This window comes from Macrobrachium rosenbergii, chromosome 43 (genome assembly GCF_040412425.1).
Source record: "Macrobrachium rosenbergii isolate ZJJX-2024 chromosome 43, ASM4041242v1, whole genome shotgun sequence".
NCBI lineage: Eukaryota > Metazoa > Arthropoda > Malacostraca > Decapoda > Palaemonidae > Macrobrachium > Macrobrachium rosenbergii.
The window spans coordinates 53,641,000-53,658,173 of record NC_089783.1 but is presented as its reverse complement, the minus strand read 5'-3'; the positions used below and the strand labels follow the sequence as shown (position 1 = coordinate 53,658,173).

Below are 17,174 nucleotides of genomic sequence, written 5' to 3'. Positions count from 1 at the left end.
AACAATTCGTACTAAAGCTACCCTTTCCTACATTTGTTTTGAAAGAATCAGCAATCAGAGTTTTGTGCTGTTTAATAGCTAGTTCTTCCTTTAAATTCCTGCCAGCTTCTATTTTCCAAATTTCTATAATCTTCCACCCTTTAAAGAATGGCTCTATTCATACATGAAACAAGAATAATTGGCCAACAAAGTGACATTATATGATTATGAACATCCCTGTTTGGATCTAAATGCAAATTGAAAAAAACAGCGTTTTAAAACATCACAAATGATTTTCTTAGATTCATAAACATCAGCCACCACAACACAGGCAGGGATTAGGTTCTGCAGTTTTACACTGTCCGGAACAAACGATTTTTGTTACTGGACACTGCGACGTCGTAGTATCTCAACAGAAAAAGGATGCTGACACTGCAAAATATGCATCACGCACTATCTCAAGATGCTAACGCACTAAGGCTGACACCAGAATTGTCCAACTTTCAAATTATGGACGATGACCAAAAACAGAATAGTTCTGGTTATCATTATAATGTGGATCTGCATTATAACTATCCGTTATAAGAAAGAAAATATTATTTGAAACATTATTTGATGAACTGCATTGCGGAAATAAGACTTTCTGGAGTGTAAATACAGCTGAAACAATTGAGTACACCAAGATGAATGAAAGCAAAGATGAAATATAGCACAGTAGAGAAGATATATTGTATGAAGTTAAGAGACATCCTTATTTTTGAAACATGAACTTGAATGCATGTAGGAAGCATTTTATGAAAATAATCACGGATCTTCTCAACACTGTACCATCCGTATGAAATCTGACCAATTTCCAAGATAATACTAATTTCTGAAATATAGCCGAGTAATAATTCAGGTCGTATACAATTATGAAATCTATGAAAAAATTCCGGATACAATAAATAACGAAATTTGAGTTTAAAAATACATAAAATGATTACAACTGAGTAAATAATCTAGCAAAACAAAATTCAAGAATCACAGGAGAGATTCTAGAAACATTAAAATTACAAATAAAAAAAATTCTGGTTACACAAACAGGTGAAATCAACATAGATACTTTAGGCCTCATTCAAACGAAATTCTGATGCCTGAAGAAATACAATGACGGACTGCGTTCAAGAAATCTTTAAACTTACTGTAGGATTCGACTTGGAATCGAGGGGATGAGTGTAGTTGGGAGTCTCAGTGAAGGACCCCAAGTCACTCTGATAGCCAAGGAGCCACTCTGTTGCTGAGCGAATAATCTGAGGATCTATGTAGATGAGGTTCTCCCAGTCCTGTTGAGAGATATTCACCAAATATTACGAACGTAAAAGAAAAAATGAAGGTTCTGTATCGTAAGCGATTTCCAACATGATGTGACACTGTCAACACAAACTCAAAAGGTGACATATGACGCCAGAGAGATAAACTAATCAGTTATAAAATCAATTAACACTAGCACGCATGACTGAGTTTTGCAACTAAATCTGGCTACTCAGCATGGAGTAAGATGCTAAAAGAATGCAGAAACTTGCTCATATGACATCCTCCATAAAAACATACCTATGAAGGTACGTTTTCTATGGCTATCTTGCTTACAAATTTCAAGTTATAGGGAATTATCCATTGGTCAAAAGTTTGTGATAATGTAAATATAGAGTTAAACCACCACCTTTATTAAAATCATTCAAATGTGGGGAGGAAATGAAAAGAATGGCTTTCGAACAACAAACATGATTTCAAGAATATATAAAAAATGGGAAATGCATATTCTAGAATTTAACACTTGAAAAATCTTTACGTTAAAAATTCTGATTACCTCTCTCAAAGAATTTATTGCAGTAATCACAATTACTTTACCTTCTTTTATCTCTCTCTCTCTCTCTCTCTATCTGCACAGAAACATGATGGGCTATGCTTTATTTAACCGCTATCTCTCTCCTATAATACAGTGTGAATATATATATATATATATAATTTTTAATTTCTCTCTCTCAAAAAATGAAATAGAAAATCCTAGTAACTATTTACCTGGAAACTGGCGAGCCACAATGTCCTGAGTGAGTAAGCCGTGAGCCAGACACTTGGCTCTGATTCTGGCCACATCCTGAAAGCTCCACTGGGGTCTTGATACCTGGCAAGGGCTGCATAGTGGACGTTCACAGCTGTTAAGACCTGGTTTGGAACAGAGAATAAAGAATACAATGTTATAATCTAAAATTATTTAAATATTAACTTTTTAAGTTCTACGTGAGACCAGAGGTGTTTTAGACATTCTGATTAATATATAAAGTGGCCTGATTTCTCATGCTACGATTTCTGTTTTTTTTATATATATATATATATAAATCATTTACGTATAAAACTACAAGCTGTTTAATTTTCTGCTGATCTGATTAATATATAAAGTGGCCTGATTTCTCATGCTGCAATTTCTGTTTTTTTTTTTTAAATAAATCATTTACGTATAAAACGATAAGCTGCTTAATTTTCTGCTGATCAAGTACCACATACTTCAAATTACATATATGCATAAACTGACTGAATAATTTAGAGGCAGTATGCCTAACAGTTTCATATGGTGCAGACTGTGTGTGTAAACAGCTATGAAAACAGAACTACTGCAATAAAGCAAGTGGGTTTATTTAAATATCAGAAATATGTAAAAAAATTCCATACTTTGAAAGTCAGTCCTGGTTCAATTTGGTTCGTCAGCCGAAGGTAGTGCAAAGACCACAAATTGGCGGCAAAATTGAAAGCAGCCGTCTCAGCTCCCATCATTTCCAGACCCAAGAGAGAATCGGATCCGACAGGAATTTCTGGAAAGGCTGGACCTACCACATCGCCTGGAAAAAAGTATAAAATTTTAAATCAAGGCCTAGGCAAATATTACTAAAATGTCTAATAGAGTTTACTATGTGGAAAAAAAACCAGTTGCCCATTTTCTCTTCCCTTTTAAAAACCTTTACAGGTTACAAAAATCCATCTACATGTATTGTAAGATTACCTTACCAAATTAGGTTATTGGTGCAAAAATAGTTAAATGAAGAACATAACCTCTGAATGATAAGCGATTCTACATTACCTGTGATTGATATGTGGCCGGATGGAGTGTCGTAAATGTAACGTCTCCTGAGAGAGTATGGAATAAGGGGGGACTCGTCTAACTGAATATCCAGAAAGTCGTAGACTATGGCACGATTCTTGAGATCCAACAAGATGGATGTGTGCTTGCCGATGATTACACCCTGAATGGAAAGTAAATACTTGAATTGGCCATGCAATACACAGTGAAAATACAAATCAAAGATAATGTTATGATTATATAATCACTTTCCGTAGTTTCCTAATTGGGGAAAGAAAACTTGAAATATTTCATTTTTGGTACTTAGCTCTGGTGAAAGATTTTGATATAAGTGTTAACACAGATAAAGTTCAAATATTTCATCTTCAGTACTTAGCACAAGTGAAAGATTTTAATGTAAGTGTTAGCACACATAAAGTTAAAACAGTGTTTATTTTGGTGTAAAATATGAAAATCCAATTATGCACACATGTATACAGTACATAATAATACACCAAAGATACAAACTGCATTACAACACTTTAAAAAATACTTATATATACACTATATATATATATATATATATATATATATATATATATATATATATATATATATATATATATATATCCCTACAATACTGTACAATGCAATGCAATGCGTAAAAATAAAAGAAAAAAGGTATCAGTATACTATAACACAGGAAATCTGCCACTGACGTCTCTAAGAACTGTTATTAACAAGGGACTCTCTGCAGTACAAGTTGCACCAGACTAGGAACGAAATAAACAAACAACTGAAGACAAGAAAAATCATACCTCTGGCATAACCTCGATCGTGACAGTGTGTGAATCTTTCTGCATCATGGTCGAACCCTTCACTGTCACGTCAATGGTTCCCATCCGCGTGAACACAATTGGGATGAGGACATCAAGAGACTTGCCAGGATCAAGCTGAAGAGCAAAAAACAAATATTAAAATTTATTATTATTATTATTATTATTATTATTACTGATGCGAACGACTTCACACGGAATAACACAGTAAGGCAGTGACGTTACCATTTATAGTTCTAATCCCACATTTGTGGGAGGGTTTCATAATATAATCCTGGGATTTATTCTGTTACTAAAAGCAATATCAGCCATATACCGAGAGTACCTCAAGTAGTGTCAGCAGATATGGCAATACTGTCGACTTTTCACCTATCTCATATTAATTGTCGTGACTAGTACAGTCGTTTCTCTGCTTGCAAGCACTACAGATACATTTGGTGAAAAATGTGTTGCCAGTCCCATAGATTTAAACAGCTCTCTAAGTTAAAGTATCTTAAACAGCTCTCTAAGTTACAGTTTCAGGAAAGGAGAAGAAAATGACCGTACCTGTCAGTTTCATAATAACGCAAACAGCCTTGCACCAAACTACTCACAATGCTTGCTATTTTTCATTATTACAGAATTCATTATTATTAGTAGTGTAAATCTGTACCTTATATTGGGATCAAAGCCACAATGTATAAACTTTGGGAACATATTCCTGTGGGCTTGGTGTAAATGAAAGTTTGTAATTTGTACAATCTGCATAAAAAGAACAATTAACTTGTAAAGGAGAATTTAAAAACAAAATGTCCGTTGGTAAAAATGGCAAAAGTGTTGAGATACACAATGAAATAGGCTACAGATGAAAGCAACAAATAATGACCCTGTAAAAAGCCTGCCTGAAAGTAGGTAACTATTTATGATGCTTTTAGCGATAAATATCTCTACACTAATTCAAATTTGGAATGCCACTTTAGACTGTTACAAAAACAGCTTCCAGCTTAAAATGTACATTCATTACAAAAACCAAGTTCGAATGTTTAGAGAAAACCAAAACTAAAAGCAACAATATTTTTTTACTTTAAAAGTGATATCATTTTCACTTTTGCTGATTTCACAAATTGGGTATGGACGCAAACTAAACCTAAATTCTAGACATAAAGTACCTTTCCCATGACACAATAGTTGAACTTTCTAACTCATTCATTATTTCACAGAAAAAAAAATGCTCATTCTTTTGAAGCATGGTTAACATGAAGCCTTGCACTCCACGGGTGTTTTGCATCCCGAGATAACAAAGAACTTTATTTTGTCAGTGAATTTGAGAAAATGATTATTCATGCAATAGAAGCTTGTGATCACCTACGATGGTATATCAAATATTATTCATGCAATATAAACTTATGATTACCTATGAAAAGGGAACTATAATGGTACATAAGCCTTCATTGTGCAGTCCCATGAGCTGATACCACTGGAACCAGAAAAACCTCTCTTACTCACCCAAACCATGTGCTGGTGATCACCAGCCGAAGTTCTTGGATTGTAGGAATTGACGAACCCATTCTTTTCTACCAGGACGGACCGATAATCTTCGGAGTCCGGCAGAGTGATCAAGATTCCCACTTTACTCAGGTGGAAGTTGAAGACGCAAGCCCTAAGGCCTACTTGTTCCCACTGGCGAGCAACTTTTGGTCCCTCCAGGGTGATCAAGAACGGACCGGCTGAGTCAAACTATGGAAGAAAATATTCTGTCATTCTTTGGAAACAATTTTACAGGATGAAATGTTTTTAAATTTTGTATTATATTATGAATCATTTTTACAGTATGCTATCTTTCAGTAAGTAATGGTATGTGCAAAGGTTCAACACTTGAGATTTGTCTAAGTACAGTATGCAACATAGTGGGGAATGGTAGAACTCAAGTCCTTTTGATATCTACACTGCTGCATCTCTCTCTCTCTCTCTCTCTCTCTCTCTCTCTCTCTCTCTCTCTCTCTATATATATATATATATATATATATATATATATATATATATATATATATATATATATATATATATATATACATATACATACTGTAATTTTCTCTGAGAAAAACATTACCTGTATCTTCTCCTGAAGCAGACCTAGCCCCTTTTCTTTGCCAACAGCAAACATAGACAGCACCCAGTTCTGGGGCCTCTTTGGAATTGGGAAGACCTGAATCTCGGATCCTTCCTTACGGATATTCTGCCACGCCCAGTCACCATCATCTGGATCGTAGAAGCGGTGGAGGCGACTGATGCGATGCAGATGGAAGTGCCGTAGTGGGTCCACCTTGATAGGGCCTACAGATAATGAAGATCAAATAGGAATATCTTGTAATATGATGTTACAAAAGTATCGTTTGATATGTCTAAAGATTTCCATTTGTTCCTCCTGTAATATGATATTACACACAAACATATCATCTGATAATATGTCTAAGGACTTCCATTTGTTTATCTTATCTCGTTCACTGATCTACTGATCTTGTCTGCTCCTCTAGAAAAAGAAATCGCCTAAGTATATCTGAAATCAAAATGTTTGGAAAACACGCAAGTACACTTCATCACGAATCAAAGAAATCATAAGTAAACCCATTTGGAATCTGTAACGATGGAAGGCAAAACTTCATTCATAAGGATACTTGACAAGGTTGGACTACTCACAGCCCGATTCATCTGAGTGATCAAGACACTGGTAAACTCCGTCGCATCGCTCTGTATAAGAGTAACACCCTCCCGTCAGACACCGAAGAGACATTTCTGGGCAGCTGGGAGAATCTGTGAAAGGAAAGATCGCATTTTTATGTAACAGACCAGTCCACATAATGCAGCATTCAAAATCCAGATAATGAAGCATTTACAACAATCACCCATTAAAGGACATATTTTACAAATCTTGGGAAACAAGTGTTATCAGCATAACCTCCGATGCCGTTGCAGCTGAGGTGTAATGGACCTTTATAAACCAATTAAGAAAACTACATTTAAAGTACCAAGAAAATTACAACTAAAAGTAGAGAAACATTCCTAATCCCAACAAGCGCTAGACAAGAAACACCACTCACCAGAGGCATGGTGCGGGTGGTAGAATAGGTCGGCGTCTGTCAGAACGACCAGGTTGCTGAAGTTGAAAGTGGAAGGGGCGTCAGGTCCAACCATGTTGGTTGGGAAGAAAGAGACAGTGGAGCCTCCGCCGTCACGTGATCTGCGGAAATTTAGTTAACATTAAGTAGGAACTTCTCGGCCAAGCTAAGTCGGTAGATGATCACCGGCACCTGAAGGGACAGAAACGCAAATGGGGAAAGAGTTAATGTTCTTCGCGGACTGGAAGGCTCAGATGCAGAACGACAATGAATGACAGAATCATCACGTAAATTGGTGTCCTCATTTTTGTCAGTGATAAACATTTCAAATTATATTTTCACACAAGAATATTTGACAGATTTAAAGGGTTCTCTATCATTTCATGGGTTCGCATATTAAATATCATTCAACGATTATGGAAAATATAGAAGAAAAAGAAAATCTGACTATACCAGAAAACAAAAATAAAAAGCAAGAGCTAGTGATTTTAGACCGACGGGAGAAACTCAAATTAACAACAGTGACCAAAATACCTGGTAAATGCGCGTCTGATGTGTGGCATGGTGAAGTTCTGGATCCCATCGAAGATGGTATCGTTCTTCTCGAGTTCCATCATGTGCTGCAGAACCCGAGCCTCAGTTAATTCGTGTCCGGAGTCCATCTTGTGGGTTTCCTCCCAGACTGCAGACACGGCAAAGAACGACCCCAGCTCACCCAGCATCTTCATCTCCACGGATCCTCCCGAGTGGTCTTTGTGCTCATTCCACCGAATGCCTACCTGTTAGGACCAAATTACTGTCCTGAAGTTATACCTTTGGTAATGAGTGATATAACAGTATGTGTGTGCTTGCACATACAGAGCATATGAGACTACAGGCTACGTTTCCTTTCGACTGACTCCAAGAGTTGCGTCACACGTCAATGTTCAAAGATATGAATGCCCCCTTACCTGATGGCGTCCGATTGGATTGACGGGCACAGCGACACCGTGAGAAACCAGCTGTCCATCTTGTGTCACCACCCACACCACGATGTAAGCAGCCGGTGCCATTTCTGTCGAGGCGGGTATGGAGAAGGTGGTGACAGTGGGCACGCTGATGTCCGCAACAACCTGGCGGTCGCTGTAGATCACCACGCCTTTGGACATGATCTGGGGACAACCAATCATCACCAGTTCAACACTGTATGATCAGGGGGGTTTTTATTTCATTTTTAACATAAAATGTCAATGGGATAGGGAAATCAGTGGCCTTATTGACACCAGGCTTGAGAACAGAATAGATTATAGAATTTTGGTCAGTCATTCAGCGCTGAAAGGGAAATTGAGAGTCAAAAGATTGAAAGGTGTAACAGGAGGAAAACCTCGCAGTTGCACTATCAAACAACTGTTAGAGAGGGTGGATAGTCAGGTGGGAGAAAAAGAATATGAACGGAGGTACAGTAAAAACACCAGGCTTAAGGAAATTAAGAAAAAGTTAAGGGAAAGGCAATTGATGGGGTTGAGTACCGAAGGAAGAGAAAGAGACGACCTGTGATGAGTGGAATATTTTAAAATTCAAGAGTAATGGAAAAAGGTAGAAAATAACAAGCCTTGGCAGCAGTGGAAAGAAATGGCTTGCAGCTTTTTGCAAAAGTGTCATTCTTCCTAAGCACGGGTCTTATTGCAATATCCAAGTCTTTACCAAACAGAATTTCTTATATACTGATATGGCACTAAAACCGCTGGCGTCGTCACAGAAGAATGGCTGCTTTCAATCTCAAAACTTTACACACATTTTCTCACCATATCGTATAATTTAAAAAATTTTAACAGAAAGGGAAAGCAGCAAAAGATAATTACTTTGGAGTACATAATTGTAAAATTAATAAAAAAGGCTACGACATTAAATGTTAGCCTTCATTTGTGTATATGGATTTGCCTTTGTAAGACTTTTTTTTTTAAGCTTGCAGTAACTAAAGAACCTGATTTGTAATAAGATTTGCAACATAATTAGGGAATTAGTTTCATTTGAAAACATAGTTTAAGAACTTGAATTTCTCTGAGAACTTACAGCATGGCTAAAGAACATGGAATTGAGAGAATTACGATGCAGCTGAATTCTTTTAAAGCACACAAGATAAGCTAAGAATTTGATTTGTTATACCTACAACAAACGAAAAACTTTATTTGCCTTAAGACTAACCGTAAACACAGAGCTGGAAATGTTCTAAGACTTACGACATAATTGAAGTACTTGATGTAGAAGTTGTTTCTAACGTGAAGTGTGATGAACTGTCCGGGAGAAGCATCGGGTGTGGAGGTTTCAATCAGGAGATGACGACCTCTGGGCGAGTGATGGAGGACGCCGATCAGAGTGGTGGATGCCGTGAGCCCACTAGATGTTGTCAGTCTATTTTTCAAAGAAAAGTCGATAATTAATTTCTGTAATTTTATGGTATACGTGACTTGCAGTATTGCAATTCAGCAATATGACTGTAATTATATATACTTCTTACGGAAAAATATATAATTATCAAACTATATACGATAGATCCACTAAGATCCCAATCCGAAATAAGACATGCGGGAAATATTTGGTTTACTTCAATAAAGCAAGTCATACATTTTTACCACGAATGACCTAATGGCTCCACCGTGTACATGCAACTTGCAAATGAATGAATTCTCCTCTGATATTATTACACTAGAAACTAATATGCTTGTCTTGGAAACTTTCCTGGGGAATATTATCCACCCTACTCGACTGTCTTCTCCAAGAATCAGTACTTACATGGCATCCGCTTTGACGGATTCGGCTTCATCCGGAACGTCAATGGTAACTTCGCCCACACCTCCGCTTTCCATGAGCTTTATTCCACGAACCAAGATTTCTTCGACCTGCCAAAAGATAACTGAGTCATTTGTCTCACAGCACGTAGCATTTAGTGTTTCCATCCCACGAATTCTGAGACGGTTTTGAGATGTGCCAGAATTAGTCATAAAGTTTCCACAAAATAAAATGCCCCTATGTGACAAAAGATAAAGAAAAAGCGAACAAGTAAAAGGAAAATAACAGCCAAATAAATATTTACAACCATAATCAACAAAGCAAGTCACAAAGAATAATCATCAACATAAGAAAAAAAGCCAGGTCCTACATATGAAGGTTAACTCACAATCCCTTAAGCGAAGTTCTGTTAAAAAATTAAAAATGTTAAGACACTAACGCTTGAAATAGATACTGACCTTCGAAGTCTTTCCAGAACTACTAATGACGACCCGTAATTTAGCACATTCCAGTTCATCCTCAGACATTGGGTGGTTGTCAGAGTAAGTTGCCATCACCTGCAAGACGGGATTGTAGAGGGAAGAGATGATTATTGCCTAATACCTTTACCAACTGGACAATAATATGGAACATTACAAGCCAACGTACGGACACTGACAAAATAATGCAAAAAAAAATCTATTGTCAGCAGAATGTTTAAGACCATTATCTGAAAGACAAGAAATATTTGTTGCTTCAGCCTGAACAAGGCCTCCGTAGATATGAAGACTCCAGGGGTGCTCACTAGGCCTCTAATTCCCTTCCGCAACTCACCACACAACATCCAAGATCTTCACAAACGATTATTACAGTTGTCAAGATCACTGGGGTTATGCTGCGTCTCACTGTCTTATGCCTGAATGAATCTAATGGCCACTACATTTCCCAGAGTTCTCATCTGAATGTATACTGCAAGTGAGGCATCACGGTATTGGCATTCTAACGTGACGCTCATGGCAGTTACGAAAAAAAAATTGATCACTTCATTCAAAAGGGAATTAAGAAGTTTTAATATCAATGGATCCAGCTTTGATTTTAAAATAACCTTAAGGATACGATACTAATGTACGCTCACCTTGAAAACCTGCTTTAAATTAAATTTAATCAATATTCATTAAAAATGTTCAAAATGATTTCGAATGTTTATGAGAACACAAGGCCGTGTCTCATTTTGGCATTACAACTAAATTCAGTCATAGGCGGAAACCCCCATTTTGATATTGATTAAACCTAATGTACTTACAAAAGTAAGAACGGTTAGGAATACAATATACAATTTAGGCCAAACGCAGGGAAAGAGCAGTTATGGCATTAATACCAGCTTAAATTGCTTACATGAGCATGAGACCGATTTGACATCAGTTTAATTTACTTATAAGAAAAAAAAAAAACAGATAAACCAGTTTGGTTTAACTACAGCAACAACAATACTGTTGCTCGATAAAAACCAGTTTCAGTTTCCGACCTACAGGGACGAGGCAGGGAGCAAGAAAGACGGCCCAGACGGGTACAGTTTGACGACCCCTGCGTAAGCGTCATGACCAGGAATGTAGCAAAGAGCAGAAGAAAATACTACTTAGCCTAAAGAACGTTTTGAATAACTGAAGGCTACGCTTCTGATAAGAAATGAGGAGAAATGTGCCGCAAAAGTAACCTTCCTAGTCTCAGAGGAAATTCTTTTTTGTGTAATGGAAAACAAAGCAGATACTAACTAGGCAAGCAACATTTTAAAGAACTGAGCATCCACATTTACACGGAGGAAAACAATGCCAATAGTATAATGGAGTTTTCTAGGCATCTCTTGAACATACAGGGATCAACGAAATTTCAAGCGTTTATCCTCTATTTCCGTTTTCTATCAATAATACATAGAAAACTTACATACTCCAGCGTCCGAATACTAAAATTAACAAAGTTAACTCATGAATTTACTCTAAGTGAACAGTTCACAATTACTTTTGAGGAAACTGACTGTTGAGGAACTGTTACATTAACTGAGGATCTATTATATTTACTTCAGAGGAGCTGTTCAATTTACTGCAGGCAACTTCAGATTGCTTCTGCTTTCAATATCCCAACTGTCTGGTAAATGTTCGCCGAGTTGATATGCAATTTATAAATAATGTCATCATATGCCATACAATCGTTTTACAAGAAAAATAAATCTAGCTCAAAGATAAAACATTATAACATTATAAAATATCCTTGATACATAAAACCACTAATATAATTTGGATAAAACCTCAAATCTCCCAATCATAGTTACCTGGTGTATAACTATAGCCTAATCTGGGGTCGTAACACCTAAAGTTATGGAAGCACGAAAGAGATTTGTTAAAATATGTTATTTGTATCGAATCAAAATCTCAAGAAGAATATTCTCTGAATTTCACAAAGTTTGGGTATTTATTGTTATTATTCAGAAGAACCATATTCATACGGAACAAGCCCACGAGAGCCACTGACTCGAAACTCAAGCTTCCAAAGAATACGGTGTTCATTCGAAAGAAGTAACAGATAATGGGATATGCAGAAAGAGAAGATCTGTTATTAGAAAACCAGATAACTTAATTAGAGAAATAAATAAAAATGTAAGTAAAATATTAAAACACAAGTCGAATTGTATCAGGTCAGTAATGCATTTCATCTTCGCTTGAACTTCTGAAGTTCCAATTGTACGACATCCTCTGGGAGACTTCACAGTCCAACGGCGTGAGAAATAAAGGACCTCTGGAACTTTGGAGAAGTTAGACAGCGAAACATTACTGCATACCTACTTTATACAGTGACGGTACCTACTACTAATGTACTTACATGAAATGTGGCAGGCATGCCAGGTCGGAAGATAAAAGGCTGATCGCCCAGAAAAGTGACTTTAGCCTTTTCCTCCACGAGCCTCGCCAAGGCCCATCCTTCCTCCACCCTCCACCCGAAGTAATCCCCGACGGAGGCCAAAACCCGCACAGTGATGTTGGTGAAATCACTGGCTGCGGCAGCTTGCACGGCTGCCATAGGCAGCTGGAAGGGATGGAAACCGTTGAACTGTGGGACGGAAGAATAAACGAAATTAATGACTCGTTTGATTCAGAAATGTCGGTCAGTGTTATGAAACTTTTTTAAGATGTACATAAGTATTTATGAAAACGTGTCTTTTTCAAATTATTTATAATATTTATGAAAATGTCTTTGTATAAATATAAATAGTTTTTAAAAACGTCAATTTTCAAATGTCCATTTTTAAAAAGCCTAAATGTATAAATATAAATACTACTTTTAGAAATGTCTTTTTTTTTAAATATACATAGATTGTATCGTCAAACTTGAAATGTCTATGACCTTGGTCCCATTAAAATAATTTCTTTATTTATAATGTATAACATAAAATAGTGACTACTGTAGATAAAAGTGCTCTTAAATAGTATTTCTCTTGTTTATGCTTTGAATGTAATTCAAAACAAACAAAACAGATCTTATAAGCAGAAAGAACACTTTAGAAACTCAAAATATGCCACTAAAATCTTTAATAGGTATAATATCTGTTCCCTTATCTTCCCTTGATTTTTTGCTCTATAGAATTTTCCTAAGCTAACTTACGGGAATATAATACAGAACAGAATATAGCCCAAAGCCAAGCGCTAGACCTATGAGGTCATTCAGCGCTGAAACGGAAATTGACAGTAAAAGTCTGAAAGGTGTAACAGGAGGAAAACCTCAAAGCAGTTCCACCACGAAACAATTGTAAGAGAGGGTGGAAAGTAAGATGCACGAAAGAGAATATGAACGGAGGTACCGTAAAAGGAATGAGAGAGGTTGCAGCTGGGGACGCTGGAAAGACCCTTAAGCAATGCCTACAGTGCACTATTAGAGGCGCACTGACGGCACTATCCCCATACGGAGGGCTAACTATATGAGAGTTTCGACCTTACCTGTCGCAGGCGCGTCCTAACCTAATGCGACAGTGAGTTTAATGACTGACTACTATTGCTTTGTATTACTAGGAGGACAACAGTCAATATGACATATCGAATCTTAAAGGATATGATTGCGACAGAGTCAATTACAACGAGAATGTCCTTCTACGAGTTTCCGTTGCCCGAAACGAACCTGGGGGATGAATTCGTCGTAAGCGTCTCGGAAGGACTCGGGAACCTCGCCGAACGAGTGACTCGCATACTGCAGTTTGAGGGTGCAGTTCCCGACGACATCTCGCCAGTTGGTCATGTTGGCAACCACGACGCCCTCGATGTATTCGTCCGTTGTCTTGAAGGTCAAGGGCAGACGCACGAACACCTGTGGAAGGTCAGCACAACGGGAAAGGAATTGTTAGCCACTGAAGATAAAAGGCTACCATACATTTGTATTACTTTGGTTCTTTTACGCACCCCTACGCAATTGTGATCAAGGAATGACACACACACACACACACACACACACACACACACACAGAGAGAGAGAGAGAGAGAGAGAGAGAGAGAGAGAGAGAGAGAGAGAGAGAGAGAGAGAGTAGAAAATATTACAAATGGAAATTTTTGTTCAGGAGATCGTGCCAAACCAACAATTCTTATTAGTTTCCGTTCCAAGTTTCAAGTAAAAAATCTTACTAAATTCAATACCAAGATTCCTTTAAAATCAAAGAAAACTGTTGATTCATAATTAACAACTCAATAACCCATGATACGTACAAACAAACAAGACGGACACACACACATAAGTACATATATGCAAATTTTGTTGAATTCAACGGCTTTTTGGTTGTTGATCAACTTTTTACTAGTTTCACAGGATCTTCTAAATCTTCTACGTTCTTCAAGGTGTAAATTGATGGATAAAGAAGATTAAATCTTCGTTCCATTTACTGGGAACACAACGCCACAGCTGTTCCGTCACTTGTCGTGACCTCTTGAAAGTGTACTACATTTTCTTGTTATTTTAGATTTAGCTGGCCTTGTGCCAGCACGGGCTCTTGCTCCTAGAGCAGCCCGTAATACATTTTCTTTGCGCGCTCGTGTTTTACTACAAGGTGCGGACGGAACTGTAGCTTCCAAAAACATTAACAATAAATACATATATATAAATATATAAATAAAAAAAAAATATATATAATTACATATAGTATATACACATAAAGATTTCAAACAAAACAGTATTTTCCCTTACCTCAAATCTTGGCCTGAAATAATGCTCGACCTGTATAGGCATATCTTCCACCTGGGATCTGGCACGCACGCGAAGAGTCCAAGTTCCAATCAAGGGGTATTCAGGCAGGTCAAAGGTCAAGTTGATCACACCTGAATAATGATACAGAATATTTAAATATACAAGAAAAGAACTCGACTTCTTAACTATCTGGGATTTATAGCCCGTCTACTATAATCTTTCTATTTACGCGAAAAGACACAAGTCGGCTTGAGAGCCGAGTAAATATTTCTTATTTTATAATAATCCGTTACATGGAATGGGTGTATGATGACGTCATGTAACCACCTATCTTATGGAAATGAGATTCAACCTCTCGTACGGTAGGTCTAGTTGGGCGTTCCGGTTTCTCCAAACTTTTCCCGTAAAAGCAACATTTCTCGATTAGCGTCTTCGTCTGGAACGTTACGTCTTTTTTGTTTCAAGATCGCCAGCTCCTTCCTTCGCACCAGTTACTAAAGCTTTACGCTGGTCTTATCCGTCCTTCTTCAGAGTCCCACTATCGTAATTACAGTACGGGAACGAACCGGAAGTAAATCGTCTGGTCAAGTTTCTTCTCTGAGGTCCACTTTTCATCAGCCATATTGTGACTTTAGCTCCCTTCGTACTATTCCTCTCAATGTATGTATCATCATCGACCGCTAAACTACCTAGTTCGATGAACGTTTCTCTTCCCTCGTCCACAGACTTTGGGAAATCTCTTCCCGCTTGAGAGTTTTTTTTTTTTTTTAGCCACTTCTAAGCTCACTGCTCTCAACAAGCGTCCGCATGACTCGATCTTCGTTCCCCGTGGTGGGGTAACGCCGTCCGGACACCTTACGTGGTGCACTGTAGGCATTACTAAGAGTTGTCTGCAGCGTCCCTTCGGCCTAGAGCTGCACTCCGCTTTTAACCATTTACTTTACCTCCGTTCCCACGTCCTTTCTGCCGTCTTGCTGTCCAGCCACTCAAACTCCCTCTTTTTCACTGACCTAACCACTGAACGGGCGGAAGTGCCCCAGTGTTCGGCCTAATAGACAAATTTTCACGAATCATTTTAAAAAATCAGACAGTTTTCATTCTTACTGTCATTCCACTCTTTTGCGTCTCATATTAAATGCAGATTTAAGGGAAGCAAGACTGTAATAGACTAGTACGAAAATAAACGGGTCACAGCCGATGAGCTACTGAATTACAGTTAGAGGATGAAAGCCGCGCACTGAAGAATTCAGAGGTTAACTAAGCGGCCATGTTGCAGTGATAATGGTCATATAATATCTACTTTCATTTTCCATGTTGCAGTGATAATGGTAATATAATATCTACTTTAATTTTCTCGTAGAACATAGATGAGTGAAAAACGATGCACTAGTGCGTAGTATAAACTCGTTTTCACATATGGGGAAAGGAATATATTATCTGATGTAAATGTCGATTCTTTCCCCTTTTTTTTTTTTTTTTGAAGATTTTCGTTTTGATATCCAGCCAGGAATGCTATGAGAAACGTTAGCGTAATTTATGAAATAAATTCAAACACATTTTTTTCGACAAGCCTAACATAAAAAGTAGTTCATTTCAACCCAAAACCAGACGTGGTTGATTTAGTGGCAGAAATATTGAAAAGTATTTTGATTATTGAAGATGAAGAGAACAAATGCGGCGATGAAATGAAATAAAAATGAAGAAGGAGAATCGTATATAACTGCACGTAAGATTTATCTGCTAGTGAAACTGAAACAGATCCATAAAAGTAATGCATTGAAATTAAGATAAAAAAAAAATAAATAAAAAGACATTTAAATAAATAAACATATAAACCTAAAAACTAAGTATAATGAATGCATTTACAACTCTACGACTTGAGCTGAAAATAATGAATATAGCAAATAAAAATTTATGAAAAGCAAAACATATAACTAGGAATAAGGTGGACCTGTAAATTCCAGTCCTTCAGTTTAAACTCTAACGGGGAAAGAATTAGACAGACACGAGTTAAAACAACAAGACAGTTCATAAGGAGTTAGCAAATAAATAAGTAAATGAACGAGCTACAAAAACAAATGCGGGGTAATCGTTCAGAAACTCACCGTGACCAGTTTGATGGGATGGCCAGCGTCTCATTTTACGGCCCCGGGGATCCTGTTCGGAGGAGAAAAATGAAGATTAATCGGTTTCAGATCGAATAAACTG

The 17,174-nt window shown here is 37.3% G+C and overlaps 1 protein-coding gene across 1 annotated transcript in view; it reads right to left on the bottom strand.

Moving 5' to 3' along the window:
- LOC136828919 (CD109 antigen-like) overlaps nucleotides 1–17,174 on the bottom strand; it is a 197,906-nt gene that overhangs the window by 33,819 nt on the left and 146,913 nt on the right. The window contains exons 6-23 of the mRNA XM_067087252.1: nucleotides 17,072–17,123; nucleotides 14,967–15,097; nucleotides 13,914–14,099; nucleotides 12,624–12,851; nucleotides 10,229–10,327; nucleotides 9,774–9,880; nucleotides 9,221–9,392; nucleotides 7,952–8,152; nucleotides 7,536–7,780; nucleotides 6,984–7,123; nucleotides 6,583–6,696; nucleotides 5,996–6,219; nucleotides 5,392–5,622; nucleotides 3,889–4,023; nucleotides 3,092–3,254; nucleotides 2,686–2,852; nucleotides 2,038–2,181; nucleotides 1,161–1,301 (exon numbers count right to left, since the gene is read on the bottom strand). Coding sequence (XP_066943353.1) covers nucleotides 1,161–1,301; nucleotides 2,038–2,181; nucleotides 2,686–2,852; nucleotides 3,092–3,254; nucleotides 3,889–4,023; nucleotides 5,392–5,622; nucleotides 5,996–6,219; nucleotides 6,583–6,696; nucleotides 6,984–7,123; nucleotides 7,536–7,780; nucleotides 7,952–8,152; nucleotides 9,221–9,392; nucleotides 9,774–9,880; nucleotides 10,229–10,327; nucleotides 12,624–12,851; nucleotides 13,914–14,099; nucleotides 14,967–15,097; nucleotides 17,072–17,123 — 2,880 coding nt within the window. The remainder of the gene's footprint in view (nucleotides 1–1,160; nucleotides 1,302–2,037; nucleotides 2,182–2,685; nucleotides 2,853–3,091; nucleotides 3,255–3,888; nucleotides 4,024–5,391; nucleotides 5,623–5,995; nucleotides 6,220–6,582; nucleotides 6,697–6,983; nucleotides 7,124–7,535; nucleotides 7,781–7,951; nucleotides 8,153–9,220; nucleotides 9,393–9,773; nucleotides 9,881–10,228; nucleotides 10,328–12,623; nucleotides 12,852–13,913; nucleotides 14,100–14,966; nucleotides 15,098–17,071; nucleotides 17,124–17,174) is intronic.